We start from the raw sequence: 13,774 nt of genomic DNA, 5'->3' as shown, positions 1-13,774 counted from the left end.
TAAGGATCGATGCTGTACAGTGACAAGTGTTTTTCCTTTTTTGTTTCCTCATATTTTCAACATATCTTTGTCTTTCATGTGTTTCCCAGGTAAGCTTCATCCAGATGCCATGGTTAAAAACATTTTAGCTGACAAAAGATAAAATAAATGGAGAGCTACTTACTGTTTGAATAATGAAGAGGACTGTTCCACAGAGACGAACACATTTGTTAAATCGAAGTTCTAAATACTGTTGCAAAAAAAGATAGACAGATAGATAGATATGTGAATCCTCTGGATGCCTTTTTAAAAAATAACAGCTCAAGAAGAAAATTTAAATTTAGAAATGTAAAGCAACTTCGTAACTGATTTTTATTCTGTATTTTTATTTTAGTATTACTTTTATTTATAACACAGCAAAATTGACTCTTCGTTTTTAGAGTACTGTTCAATGGGTTTTAATACACAGAGATTCATGCAACCACTATCACAATCAGGACACAAGACAGTTCCATCACCCAGAAAACTGCCTCGTGCTTCCTCTTCATAATCAAGCCCTCCTCCCTCCTCCAAACCCTAGCAATCACTAATCTGCTCTCCCTCTCTAGTTTGGCCTTTTCCAGAATGTCATATAAATGGAATTACATTCTGTATTTTTAGAGTGAGAATAATCTGTTGTTCTCCCCTTTCTTTTTTTTTTTTTTGAGACGGAGTTTCGCTCTTGTTACCCAGGCTGGAGTGCAATGGCGCGATCTTGGCTCACCACAACCTCCGTCTCCTGGGTTCAGGCAATTCTCCTGCCTCAGCCTCCTGAGTAGCTGGGATTACAGGCACACGCCACCATGCCCAGCTAATTTTTTGTATTTTTAGTACAGACGGGGTTTCACCATGTTGACCAGGATGGTCTCGATCTCTTGACCTCGTGATCCACCCGCCTCGGCCTCCCAAAGTGCTGGGATTACAGGCGTGAGCCACCACGCCCAGCATTCTAACAATTTTTTTTAACTTAAGTCATCCAAGTCAGTTTCTGTTTGGTGCCAATGACCATGCCAAATTTTACTATTCTACTGGGAGTCTTCTATGTCTCATAACATAGTCTGCTTGTCTCCTATGTTATATAATCTATCATAATATACATATTACAGAGTTAGGATCATAGAATTTCAGAGCTGGGATCTAAGGCATTCTTTAACTTGAATATAATTATTAAGAGATTTAAGGCTGACAATAGTCTTCATATAATAGAAAAGAAGAGGAATGAAAAACTGGCATTAGGTAATAATTAGAGGAGAAGACAGCTGATATTTTCCCCCATGATCACGGCTCACACATACAGAGTATTTGCTGTGTGCATGGTCTTCCCAAGAGCTCTATGAGCCAGGTACTGTGTCTGAACCCATGTCAGAGACAAGAACACTGGGACTCAGACAGAATGCCAAGTTGACAGCCTTGCAAACTTGAGAGGGCCACAGTACACATTTAAAACCTTTGATGCCAAAATCTGTGCACAATATTCCACATATATAAGTAAACAATCTGACTGCATATTTAAGACTCAGTAAGTCAATGGGTGAAACTAACACATATTAAGACCCCACTCCCAAATCGCTGATGGGTGACAAATACACAATGCCATGTACCACACTGGAGGAAGAGTTCCAGCCCTTGACCCAGTCCCATTCTTGTCTCCATGAGCTTGTGGCAATCATTCTCCAAATGTCAGGTTTTTTTCTCTTTAAAATGAGGTGCACAATAATAATTTGTTTCCCTCTCACTTTGCAGGGTTTGGAGACTATCCAATGACATAAATGGATGGGTAAATGTAAACTTGAAAAGTAAGATATTAAGAAGCTAGTGGTGTCCAAATCAATGGGCCTGGAGAAAATTGAATCTCAGTGAATTACATGTGTCAAAATCATTCACGGATATTCTGGAAACCTTTTTAAAAGACTGGAGAAGTTTATTAAGCCTGGAAACAGGGCAGTGTTATTATATTTCTTTAGAATTTTATTTTATTTTTTTTTTTTGTAAATCTCTATGAATCACTAAACATGTGAATGGACATCAATAGAAGAGAAATCTTCGTTTTTTTTCTAGATACATGCATCCAAATTGCTGGAGACCAAAGAAAACTTAAAGGAAAAATGTGACAGAGGTAAGAATGTAGTCAAACCACATTGAACAAAGTAAGCTGAACCAAGCTGAACAAACTAAGTTGATCAGCTGATCCACAAAACTTGTGATTTAAGCTCAAAGACCAACTCAAGACAGAATGAAGAAGTCTATTATGATCTCAGCCATCAATAACTAGGCTGCTGAAGAAATACCTGAAGACTGGACCAGATGCCCAAGTCACTGTGTGGCAGCCTTAGGGATATTTGTAAAATTTCTGGACATAATTACAGAGTAACGATAGATGCTTAAATCAACCAAGATCTCTTATGGTCCTCAGAAAGTTGAATAACTTCTGTTGATATAAATAAATTTACAAATATTAAACAAACATGAGGTCTAAGCAACTCAGTTTATACACACATTAAGTAGGCTCCAGAAGGATCTTGAAGAATTGGTGGATTAAATTGGATTCCTGCATTATACTTCGGTCTGGAAGTTGCTAAACATCTTATTGGGACTACATTTTGAAGGCAGTGATAGATGAAAAATATGCTTGTGAACAGCTAATTTTTGCTCAAGAAATGTCGACAGGGAGAGATTTCATACCTGAGCAAGAATGCCAGGGTATCAATCACTCAACACTGTACTGCATAGTCTATATAGATTCTGTACCTCTCAGTATAAAACAATAAACAATACACTCCACTGGAAAGTCTTTGCCATAACCAATTAGGAGGGTCTTAGCATGTTGCCTAGTTTCCCCCGTCCCAACTGCCTGGCACCCCAGAGGTGGGTACCGGCAGTGTACCCACAACTTCATGCATTCTGTATTGCTTCCCTTGTTCTCTCTGCCCTGGCATAAGCATTGCTTGGGGTTATAATAGACTCATCAGAGCCTTCAGAAGCCGCCAGTATGCTGCTAGGCTCAGGTCTACACTGCTTCACATTCCTAGCAGCGTAACTTACTCTGAGTCTCCGTCCACAAAATGCGGCTCTTGATAGTACTTCCCTCATAAGGATTGAGCTGAATGTGAGTCAGATAATGTATGCAAAACATGCAAAGTAGCCCAGTGCCCGGTATGTGTTCAACATTCAATTTGCTTTTTGCCATTTTTAGCTGGAACCCCTGCAGACTTAACCCCTACCACTGCAAACATAAGGGAAATCTGTTTCTGGTTGAGTTAATGTTGTAGCCCAGAAGAGACATGGGTCAGTGATTAGGAGAGCAGCATTCATCTGTGGGGACTGAAGTCCTCGTGCCAGATTCTTCAAACTCTTTCCAAGTTTGGGAATTGGTTAGTTACCAATCAGAGCTCACAGACTCAGATACCTGCAGGTTCTATCAGGTAACATACATAAGTGACACTAGCCAGGTGTTCACATATTAACGTGTTGGAATACTCTTCCTATTCACTAAGAAATATGTTCTCTTACATCTTCCTGGGATCGAGAGATTCCTCTACCCCTATCCATTTTCCCTTTCACATTTTTGATGAAGACATAAATGCAGATACAAATTTCTCTACCAAAAATCAGTAACCATGAAAACACAATGATAAGACCTCAATACAGAAATTAATAGAGAGTGAGAGCAATGGCTGTAAATTCGAGTTCTTGTGGCCACAGGGAATGTGGGTCCAGTGTCACCAGCCTTTTGAGTTCTCAAAAGAAGTCATAGTCTGGAATTATAATTTATTTCTCCTCACTATAAGGAGAAGTAAAAATAAATGATTGAGAACTGAATTTGATCTGGGAATTTCGCCAGTTTGTCATTTCTGAGCAAAACCAATAAATTGCATCTTGCTCACTTCTGGAAGGATTACTGAGCATCCAAACACAGCACCAAAGTGAATGGAAGAGAATGCTGCCCAGGATGCCTCTCCCTGGAAGAAGTCACTAGAACCCAGGCAGAATGTCACCAGTGTTTGTTGCCATTGAGGCCCTGTCCCCAGCACTGGTTGAACCAGCCTCACTAGGAAACCACCTGCAAGGAGCCCTCTGGATAATGGCCTAGTAGAGAGGAAACTTCTGCAGGCTTGTCCCGTGGAGCTCATGGATCAGTGCCTGGGTGAAGGAGACCACTTGAACTGGGCCCCCACCACTCTTCTGAGCTTTGATCCTTCCCACCCTGCACCTCCCATTCAACAGCTCTTTAAACTAAGCACGAATCATCTTTTCAAAGCCCTTTCCTGCAGACAACAGGAGAAAACCTATAGCCAGGGGACCTGTGCAATAGAGGAAAGACAGATTTCCTTAATTATCTTTCTATAGAGAAGGCAGAGCTGTTTGAGAATTTTGCTGCCTATTTTTTTTACTGATTCCAAGATAACTACCATCATCACTACTAGCATCACCACAATAATTTTAGCCAGCACCTATCTGGCACTTACTTTGCGTTAAACACTACTCTAAATGCCACACCTTGCATCATCTCATTTAAGCCTCCCAACAACTGGATGAGGTAGGTGATAGTATTTTCTTTTTGAGGAAATAGACACAAAAGGTTAAGTACGTTACCCAAGGTCACCCAGCTGGTAAGTGGTAGAATCTGGTCTCAAATACAAGTACTGGGAAAAGAGATACAGCGCCTTAGCCATTTAGGTGCCTGCTTCTCAGTGGAAAGGAGGTGTGTGTGGAGGGGGAAGGAAGGGGGGCACAAATTCTTCACCAACTATCTTGGAAAAGTGAATGGCACTGAGGACCTGGAACAAGAGGATTCATTTCAAGAAGGAGGAGCTGAGACCTGAAGAACTTACCTTCCCATAATTTCCCCTTGCCTGGGAATCAGATGCTAAAGGTAAAAAGGACCTCAGCGAGCACTGCTAGTCCAATCCGTTCACTTTGGAAGCCTCTTATTTTTTTCCCACCAAGCCCAGGAGAGTAAAACCCAAGGTTTTTTCCACCCTAGAGGACACATCTCCGCAGACGGGAAGAAATGCGAGGGGAGAGTGGGGGGACAGGGAGGAGTGGAGGGAGGGTGATGATGAACCCGGAGAGATTTCGATGTGGCATGGCGGTTAGAGTCTGCTCCCAAGAAAACACCTCCAGAGGTCTGCAGAGGCCCGTTCCTCCGCGCCCTGCAGGGTCCCAGCCCACCCTGCCGCTTACCTCGTAGGTGCTGGTAATTCCCAGTTTGTAGAACACCGGCAGGAAGACCTCCGCGCTGATGACCACCACAAAAAAGTAGGTGAAGGCAAAGATGCTGAAAATGGCCCCAAAACGGTAGACCTCGGAAGGGGTGCCCAGGACGGTGACGGCTGACATGAAGCTGGCGGTGAGGGACAGCGCCACGGGCACGGCGGTCATTCTGCGGCCGCCCATCAGGAAGTCCTTGGAGGTTTGCTGGCCGCCCCCCGCGAAGGCGTAGTAGATGCCGATGACTGCCGAGATGACCAGCATGCCCGCGAACACCACGTAGTCCCACACCACGAAGGTGCCGATGTCCCGCGGCGTGTCCATGGCCGCACGGTCGCCTGCGCCCTGCGCGCCAACTGGTGGCCTCGCGGCGCGCAGCCCAAGCCCAGCGCTCACTTCTTATCCCCGATCCCGGGCGCGCAGGCGTGGCGTCCCGCGGGGACCGGAGGCGTCCTCCAGGTGTCGGCCTCTGAGCGCCCCGGAAGGTGGGAGGCGGGGTGAGGTCTGGCAGTCGCCTCTGCACTCGCCGCTGCGAGCCGCGCACCTTAAACCCGGGTCTGGGACCTCGGAGAGTCAGCCCGCCGCCCCGAGCGCTCACCAGGTGAGGGACTGGAGTGGCCGAGTTCGCCAAGGCTCCAGGGACACCGGAGCAGATCAGAACTGAAGCCTCCAGCTGCTTCCAGCGAATTTACACAGGGAGTGGTGGGCGCAGATTTTGTTCAAGTTGTACCCGACGAGACGCACCACTTAAATAAGCGGGCGACCGGTGGGGGGCATGTGGGATAAAGGGCAATTGTCACGCCTTGAATTTTAGCTTTCCAGTTCAACAGTCAGGGTCCTTACGGAAAGAGACGCCTGGAGTTTTTAGACTGCCTTATTTGATTGGTTAATGGGTGACAGTAGGTTAATTCGGCTGACAATCTGTAGTGAGCTGAGATCACAGTCCTTAGACAGGTAAGCGATTATAAAGGAGAGCAGAAAATCTCTGCTGTTTGTTTCTTCTGTTTTTACTCAACAATATTTCTGATCCCCTTCAGCCTGTTGTTAGAAATGGTAGTTACTGGAATATTAATAATAATTCCCACTTTTTATGAGCCTTCATGTGACACATACATGTTTGGCATGTTTTATATTAGTCAGTGTAATTCTTTTGATTAATCAGTGTAATCAAATGCCTTGAGATTGACATTATCTCCACTTTTCAAATGCAGAAACTATTCTAGGATGATTAAGTCACTTGCCCAATCAGCTGGCAGAGAATTAGATCTTTAATCTAGGTCCGATTTCAGAGTTTGGTCTCTTAATCACAATGTGTAGATACTTGTTATAGGATGTGTACACTTCAATGAAGACACTTAAAAGCACTGAAGAAAAGATCATTTCCAGTATCAGCACTCAGGACATATTTTAAGTGGCTTGCCTTGAAATACTATAAACACATGAATCACACTTAAATAATATGATTCTCAGGCTTTCCTTCTAAAATAGAGGCTCCAGCCAAATGTGCTCTGCTATCAGTCTATTTCAAGCAGTCCTTATTCATTTTTATACGACTTTAAAATATACCCCTTCATCCTAGGTAAACAATCCACAGAATGCATTTAGTCTAGCCTAACATATGAAAAAAACTACAGATTTTTACAGAAAAAAGCTGAACAGATTTTACTTTTTGTAAACTGATATTATTTGTATAATATTTTCAGAAGGAAATAAACAGGGAAATAGAAGCTAAATCCAAGTAATTCAGTTGGTTAAACAAACATATGGTTTGGAATTATGTCCTACCAGTGTGAAATGACCTATATATAACATATGATATTATACATATTAATATATAATACATAAAATTATATATATATTATATAAATCATATATTAAAGTATATATATGTAAAGCAACCTGTTAGAATAACACACAAAAGAATCCAGCTTGATCCTTCTAAGACTTGGATTCACTTCTGGAAACTTCTTTAAAGCCAATTGCCCTAGAGATGGGGAAATACTATTTAAAGAAAGTTCATCTTCTTTTGGACACCTAGCATTAAGAACAGAACTTCAGGCAGCTAATGGTCAATACATTTCTGTGGTCATGTTAGATACAGAAGAGTATGAGGTTAAACATGCAGACTGCAAACTGACTTCTTGACTGCTGCCTATAAGCCATGATATCTTAGTGCTTCCTTATACGTCTTAGTATCCCATATCTTAAATGAGGATAACAATTCTTATCTCACAGAGATAAAATGGGTTAAATGAGATTATATGTGAATAGATCCTGACACCATAAAATATTGGCATTGTATGATTGTTTAGCTGCCTTCCAATTTATTGAGAATTGGGCTAGTGTAAGTTATGGCTTGGAAGTACTGCTATTAGACATGGCTTCTGTTTTCCCAAGTTATTTCGTCTTGCTTTCTAACGTTCATGTAATGCCATGAACTATATATAATCCAAACCCTATTCTTTCGTATCTTTCAGATGTCTGATGTATGTCTTCAAATAATATTTTCATGAAGAATACATGAATGCTGTATTTCCTGAGCCTTTGAATATATGGGGTTGTTCATCTGTTGTCATCACATATGAGGAAAAAAATTTCAGCTGAGAAAATTCTTAGGTCATAGTCTTTTCCTTCAAAAAGTTTAAAAAATATTTTCTGTTGTCTTCTGGAATTTCTTACTGGAGAGCTATCTGAGAACAGCTAGATTTTTGTTTCCTCATAAATAACTTGCTTTATGGCAGAATACTAGTAGATGTGGTTTTTCCTTTATACTTGCATTCCCAAACGCTTGCCAGGGTATTTCTAGGATAGCCTTCTTTTCATTACTATCATCTAGAATGGCGAGTTTTTTCAATTTGAAGTCAGGTCCTGTTTTTTAAAGTGATACCTTTAATTACTCTTGTTCTAATTGTTGTAGTATCTTCCTCAGAAATGGATAATTCTTAAATCTATCTAGTCCTCTCTTTATATATACATACATATATATATATATATGTATATATATGTATATATATATACATATATATATATATATATATATATAGAGAGAGAGAGAGAGAGAGAGAGAGAGAGAGAGAGAAACTCTCATTCTGTGGCCTAGGCTGGAGTGCAGTGGCGCAATCTCGGCTCACTGCAACCTCCACCTCCCAGGTTCAAGCAATTCTCCTGCCTCAGCCTCCTGAATAGCTGGGATTACAGGTACGTGTCACCATACCTGGCTAATTTTTGTATCTTTAGTACAGACGGGGTGTCACCATGTTGGCCAGGATGCTCTTGATCTCCTGAATCTCGTGATCCACCCACCTTGGCCTCCCAAAGTGCTGTGATTACAGGCATGAGCCACCACGCCCGGCCCTAGCCCTCTATATTATTCACTTTAATCCTTTTTTCTTTTACCCACATACCTGAAGAGATTTTAAGTTTGTCTTACGTGTCATTGACTCCAGTGTCTGTCACAGTAATGCTGTAGGAGTCTACATTCCTGCTCCCAATGTAGATTTTACTTCTGCTGTTACATTTTAACATCGCTGAATTTTTACAAGTAATCTCCCTTTTATCTCATTCTAAAGTCTTTTCACCTTTAGAATGCCAAGCAGTTTTCTTAAAATATTTTTTAAATTCTAGAAGCAAATAATTTTTATAGTGATTTTCTTTCTCTTAGTCTTTGGAGCATCGATCCCATTCCTCTGCCCCTCAGGAGTTTTTCATAGGGTATATATCGATGATTTTTCTGGTAATCATCTCAAATGGGAGAGTAATTTCCAGACTTAGTGTTAGCCAAAAGATTGGTTGTGTTGTTTTTCATCTTACTATTCTCTTCTTTGTGACTCTAGGTTTTACAACTGGATGGCATAGCAAAGTTTAGTACTTAACTCAATAGCGTGATAAGCAGATCTGCATTTATTATGACTCTTTTGGACAGAGACATTATCACCTGTTCCCACTGTCTGGCATTCTCACTCTACCACCATGAAATACCATCATAAAAGCCACAGGTTATAACATCCACTGCATCTGAGGATCTTCCATCTCCACCAACTATAGTGCTTTACTTGTAAGGATGATCCCTCACAAGATTCGCTTGGCACTGCCAGTTCACCCTACCCCCATAGGCATCCAGCCAGAGAACTAAGTGAGATAATATGTTATTTGGAGGTAGCAGCCTCTGATTGTACAGAAAAAAGATGCACTTTGGTGAAAATCACCCAACAACAGGTGGCTGACTGCCCAACTGATATGATTTGGCCACGTCCCCACCCAAATCTCATTTTGAATTATAGCTCCCGTAATTTCCACAACATGTTGTGGAAGGGCCTGGTGAAAGATAATTGAATCATGGGGGTGGTTTCCTCCATACTGTTCTCATGGTAGTGAATAAGTCTCATGAGATCTGATGGTTTTATAAGGGGAAACCTCTTTCATTTGGCTCTCATTCTGTCTTGTCTGCCTCCATGTAAGACATGCCTTTCACCTGCTGCCATGATTGTGAGGTCTCCTCAGTTATGTGAAACTATGAGTCCATTAAACCTCTTTTTCTTTATAAATTACCCAGTCTCAAGTATGTCTATATCAGCAGTGTGAAAACAGACTAATACAGTAAATTAGTACCAGTAGAGTGAAGTGCTGCTGTAAAAATATCCAAAAATGTGGAAGAGACTTTGGAACTTGGTAACAGGCAAAGATTGGAACAGTTTGAAGGCTCAGAAGAAGACAGGGAAATGTGGGAAAGTTTGGAACTTCCCAGAGACTTGTTGAATGGCTTTGACAAAAATGCTGATAATGATATGGACAATGAAATCCAGGCTGAGGTGGTCTCAGAGGAGATGAGGAACTTGTTGAGAACTGGAATGAAGGTGACTCTTTCTATGTTTTAGCAAAGAGACTGGTGGCATTTTGCCCCTGCCCTAGAGATTTGTGGAACTTTGAACTTGAGGAAGATGATTTAAGGTATCTGAGAGAAGAAATATCTAAGCAGCAAAACATTCAAGATGTGACTTGGGTGCTGTTGAAATAATTCAGTTTTAAAAAGGAAGCAGAGCATAAAAGTTTGGAAAATTTGCAGCCTAATGATGCAATAGAAAGAAAAACCCCATTTTCTGGGGAGAAATTCAAGTCTGCTGCAGAAATTTGCATAAGTAATGAGGAGCCAAATGTTAGTCACCAAGACAATGGGGAAAATGTCTCCAGAGCATGTCAGAGAACTTTGCAGCAGTTTTTCCTATCACAGGCGCAGAGGCCAGGAGGAAAAACGGTTTGTCAGCCAGGCTCAGGACCCCCTTGCTGTGTCTAACCTAGGGATTTGGTGTCCTGTGTTGTAGCTACTCCAGTCATGGCTAAAAAGGGACAAGGTACTGCTTAGGCTGTGACAGAGGGTGCAAGTCCCAAGCTTTGGCAGTTTCCACATAGTGTTGAGCCTGCTGGTGCACAGAAGTCAAGAATTGAGGTTTGGGAACCTCTGCCTAGATTTCAGAGGTATATGAAAACATCTGGATGTCCAGGCAGAAGTTTGCTGCAGGGGCAGGGCCCTCATGGAGAACATCTGCTAGGACAATGCAGAAGGGAAATGTGGGGTTGATGCCACCAGGCAGAGTCCCCACTGGGGTACTTCCCAGTGGAACTGTGAGAAGAGAGCCACTGTCCTCCAGACCCCAGAATTGTAGATCCACTGACAGCTTGCACCATGTGCCTGGGAAAGCCACAGAAAATGCTACCCTGTGAAAGTAGCCAAGAAAGAGGCTGAACCCTGAAAAGCCACAGTGGAACTGCCCAAGACCATGGGAACCCACCTCTTCTATCAGTGTGATCTGGATGTAAAACAAGGAGTCAAAAAAGATCATTTGGGAGCTGTAAGATTTGACTGCCCCAAAGAATTTTGGACTTGCATGGGGGCTTTAATTCCTTTGTTTTGGCCAAGTTCTCTCATTTGGAATGGGTGTATTTATCCAATGCCAGTACTCCCATTATATCTAGGAAGTAACTAACTTGCTTTTGATTTTACAGGCTCATAGGTGAAAGAGACTTGCCTTGTCTCAGATGAGACCTTAAACTGTGGACTTTTGAGTTAATGCTGAAATAAGACTTTGAGGAACTGTTGGGACGACATGGCTGGTTTTGAAACGTGAGGACATAAGATTTTGGAGGTGAGTAGAATGATGTGGTTTGACTGTGTCCTCTCCCAAATCTCATTTTGAATTGTAGCTCCCATAATTCCCATGTATTATGGGAGGGACCTGGTAGGAGATAACTGAATCATGGGAATGGTTTCCCCCATACTGTTCTCATGGTAGTGAATAAGTCTCACAAGATCTGATGGTTTTATAAGGGGAAATCCCTTTCACTTTGGATCTCATTCTCTCTTGTCTACCACCATGTAAAATGTGCCTTTGCCTTCTGCCATGGTTGTGAGACCTCCCTAGCCACGTGGAAGTGTGAGTCCATTAAATCTTTTTCTTTATAAATTACTCAGTCTCGAGTATATCTTTATCAACAGTGTAAAAATGGACTAATACTCCAACTCTATGATGAGAGTAGATGTTATGATTCTGAACCCAGCACAGATTGTAATGGAGGGACAAGAGGTCTTACCATCATTTCACAGCATTTTCTTTTCAGAGTGGGACACAAAGTATGTTTTTATCGATTTATCCTACACTGTCTGGCCCCTGACAAGCTCTCAAATACCTCTTTTTACCACTTCTTTTCCTTCACTTATTTTTCTCTAGGCACATCATCTTCCTTACCATTTCTGGAATATGCCAAGCCTGTTTCTGCCTCAGGGCCTTTGCACATGTTGTTCTCACTGCTTTCAACCAAAATAACAATAGCTTAAACAAGATGCAAATTTATTCTCTTTCAGTTTAAAGTACAGAAATCAGCAGCCCAGGATTGGGGTGGGGCAGGGGATAGGGCCATAAAAAGTTGTTTGGGATTCAAACTCCTTTCTTACAGTTCTGCTATCCTCACATTGGACTTCCACTGTGGTATGAAAAAGGAAAGGTCTGATGGTGCATAGCTTTGCCCTTTAAGGACTTTTACCATCAATTTTACATGGCAGTTCCACTTACATCCCATTACATCGCCACATGTAGTTGAAAGGGAGAATAGGAAATGTAGCCTTTGATCCAGAGGACCACATGCTGCACTAAAAACTAAAGGTCCCTGGCTGGGCACAGTGGCTCATGCCTGTAATCCAAGCACTTTGGAGGCCAAGGCAGGTGGATTGCCTGAGGTCGGGAGTTCAAGACCAGCCTGACCAATATGGTGAAACCTCGTCTTAAAAAAAAAAAGAAGATCCTTTTGTGGTTCATGAGCGTGATGATTGGGTGTTCACACATGTGTGTGACATGTGCCACCCTTGAATCTTGTTACGACGTCGGCACATTACCCGTCTGACCGGAACTTAGAGGATCTATTTAATTTTCCTGTTGGTGGTGTGTTAATAAATTTAACTATCATGGAAAAAAAAAAAAGAAAAAAAAGAAAAGAAAACTAAAAGTCCCATTTCTAAAGAAGAAGGAGAGGATGGACCCTAGGGGATGGCAATCGTCTCTGCTGAACTCATCTCACCTACACCCTCCACTGAACAAATTTCTTTCTCAGAGCCCAGTTTCCCAGATACTTTACTCTTTCCATGTGAATCATCCTTAGTTGACAAAGTTAAGAGTTCTCAGATTTAAAAGCACTATTAGAATAACCAGTTCCTACTCCTACCTTCTTTCAATTCTTTTGAACATATGCCTAAAAGTGGAATTTCTGGATCATATGCTAATTCTATTTTAATTTGTTTCAAGAATTGCCATACTGTTTTCCACAGTGGCTGCAACATTTTACATTCCCACCAACAGTGTACAAGCATTCTAGTTTCTCCACATCCTTGTCAGCTCTTATTATTTTCCTTTTAAAAAATAGTAGCCATCCTAATGGGTGTAGTTTTGATTTGCATTTCACTAATAATTAGTGATGCTAGGCATCTTTTCATGTGCTTACTGTCATTGTATATCTTCTTTGGAAAAATGTTTATTAAGTATTTTGCCCATTTTTAAATTTTTTTTGTTGAATTATAAGATTTCTCTACATATTCTGGATGTGAATCCCTTATTAGGTATATGGTTGGCAAATATTTTCTCCCATTTTGTGGGTTACCATTTTCCTCTGTTGATAGTGTCTTTTGATGCACAAAATTTTTAAATGATTATGCAATCCAATCTGTTGATGTTTGTTGCCTGTTCCTTTGGTGTCATATCCAAGAAATCATTGCCAACTCTAATGCCTTGAAGGCTCGACCTATGTTTTCTTCTATGAATTGTATCATTTTAGTTCTTAAAAAAGTCTTTGATCCATTTTGAGTTAATTTTTGTATATGGTGTTAGATAAGGGTCCAATTTCATTCTTTTGCATGTGGATGTTTAGTTTTCCTAGCACCATTTTTTTCAAAATACTACCCTGTGGCCATTAATAGGTCTTAGTACTCTTGTCAGGAATCATTTGAGTTGCCTTTGAATTTAAAATTTCATTGGCTTGTTGTCTAAAAGGATTACAGTATAAA

General features: G+C 41.3%; 1 protein-coding gene and 1 non-coding gene across 2 annotated transcripts in view; one reads left to right on the top strand and one right to left on the bottom strand.

The window, feature by feature from the left end:
- SLC5A8 (solute carrier family 5 member 8) overlaps positions 1-6,228 on the bottom strand; it is a 52,370-nt gene extending 46,142 nt beyond the window's left edge. Inside the window, exons 1-2 of the mRNA XM_003929609.3 lie at positions 5,203-6,228; positions 164-229 (exon numbers count right to left, since the gene is read on the bottom strand). Of these exons, the coding sequence (XP_003929658.1) occupies positions 164-229; positions 5,203-5,553 (417 nt within the window). The 5' untranslated portion in view covers positions 5,554-6,228. The remainder of the gene's footprint in view (positions 1-163; positions 230-5,202) is intronic.
- A 6,291-nt stretch (positions 6,229-12,519) lies between these two features.
- Positions 12,520-12,623, top strand: LOC120365204 (small nucleolar RNA U13). Its single transcript, XR_005580211.1, has one exon. It is a non-coding gene; the product is annotated as a small nucleolar RNA U13 (small nucleolar RNA).
- Positions 12,624-13,774: the final 1,151 nt, after the last annotated feature.

This window comes from Saimiri boliviensis, chromosome 7 (genome assembly GCF_048565385.1).
Source record: "Saimiri boliviensis isolate mSaiBol1 chromosome 7, mSaiBol1.pri, whole genome shotgun sequence".
In the NCBI taxonomy this organism is placed as follows: Eukaryota; Metazoa; Chordata; class Mammalia; order Primates; family Cebidae; genus Saimiri; species Saimiri boliviensis.
This window is presented reverse-complemented; position numbering and strand designations above follow the sequence as displayed.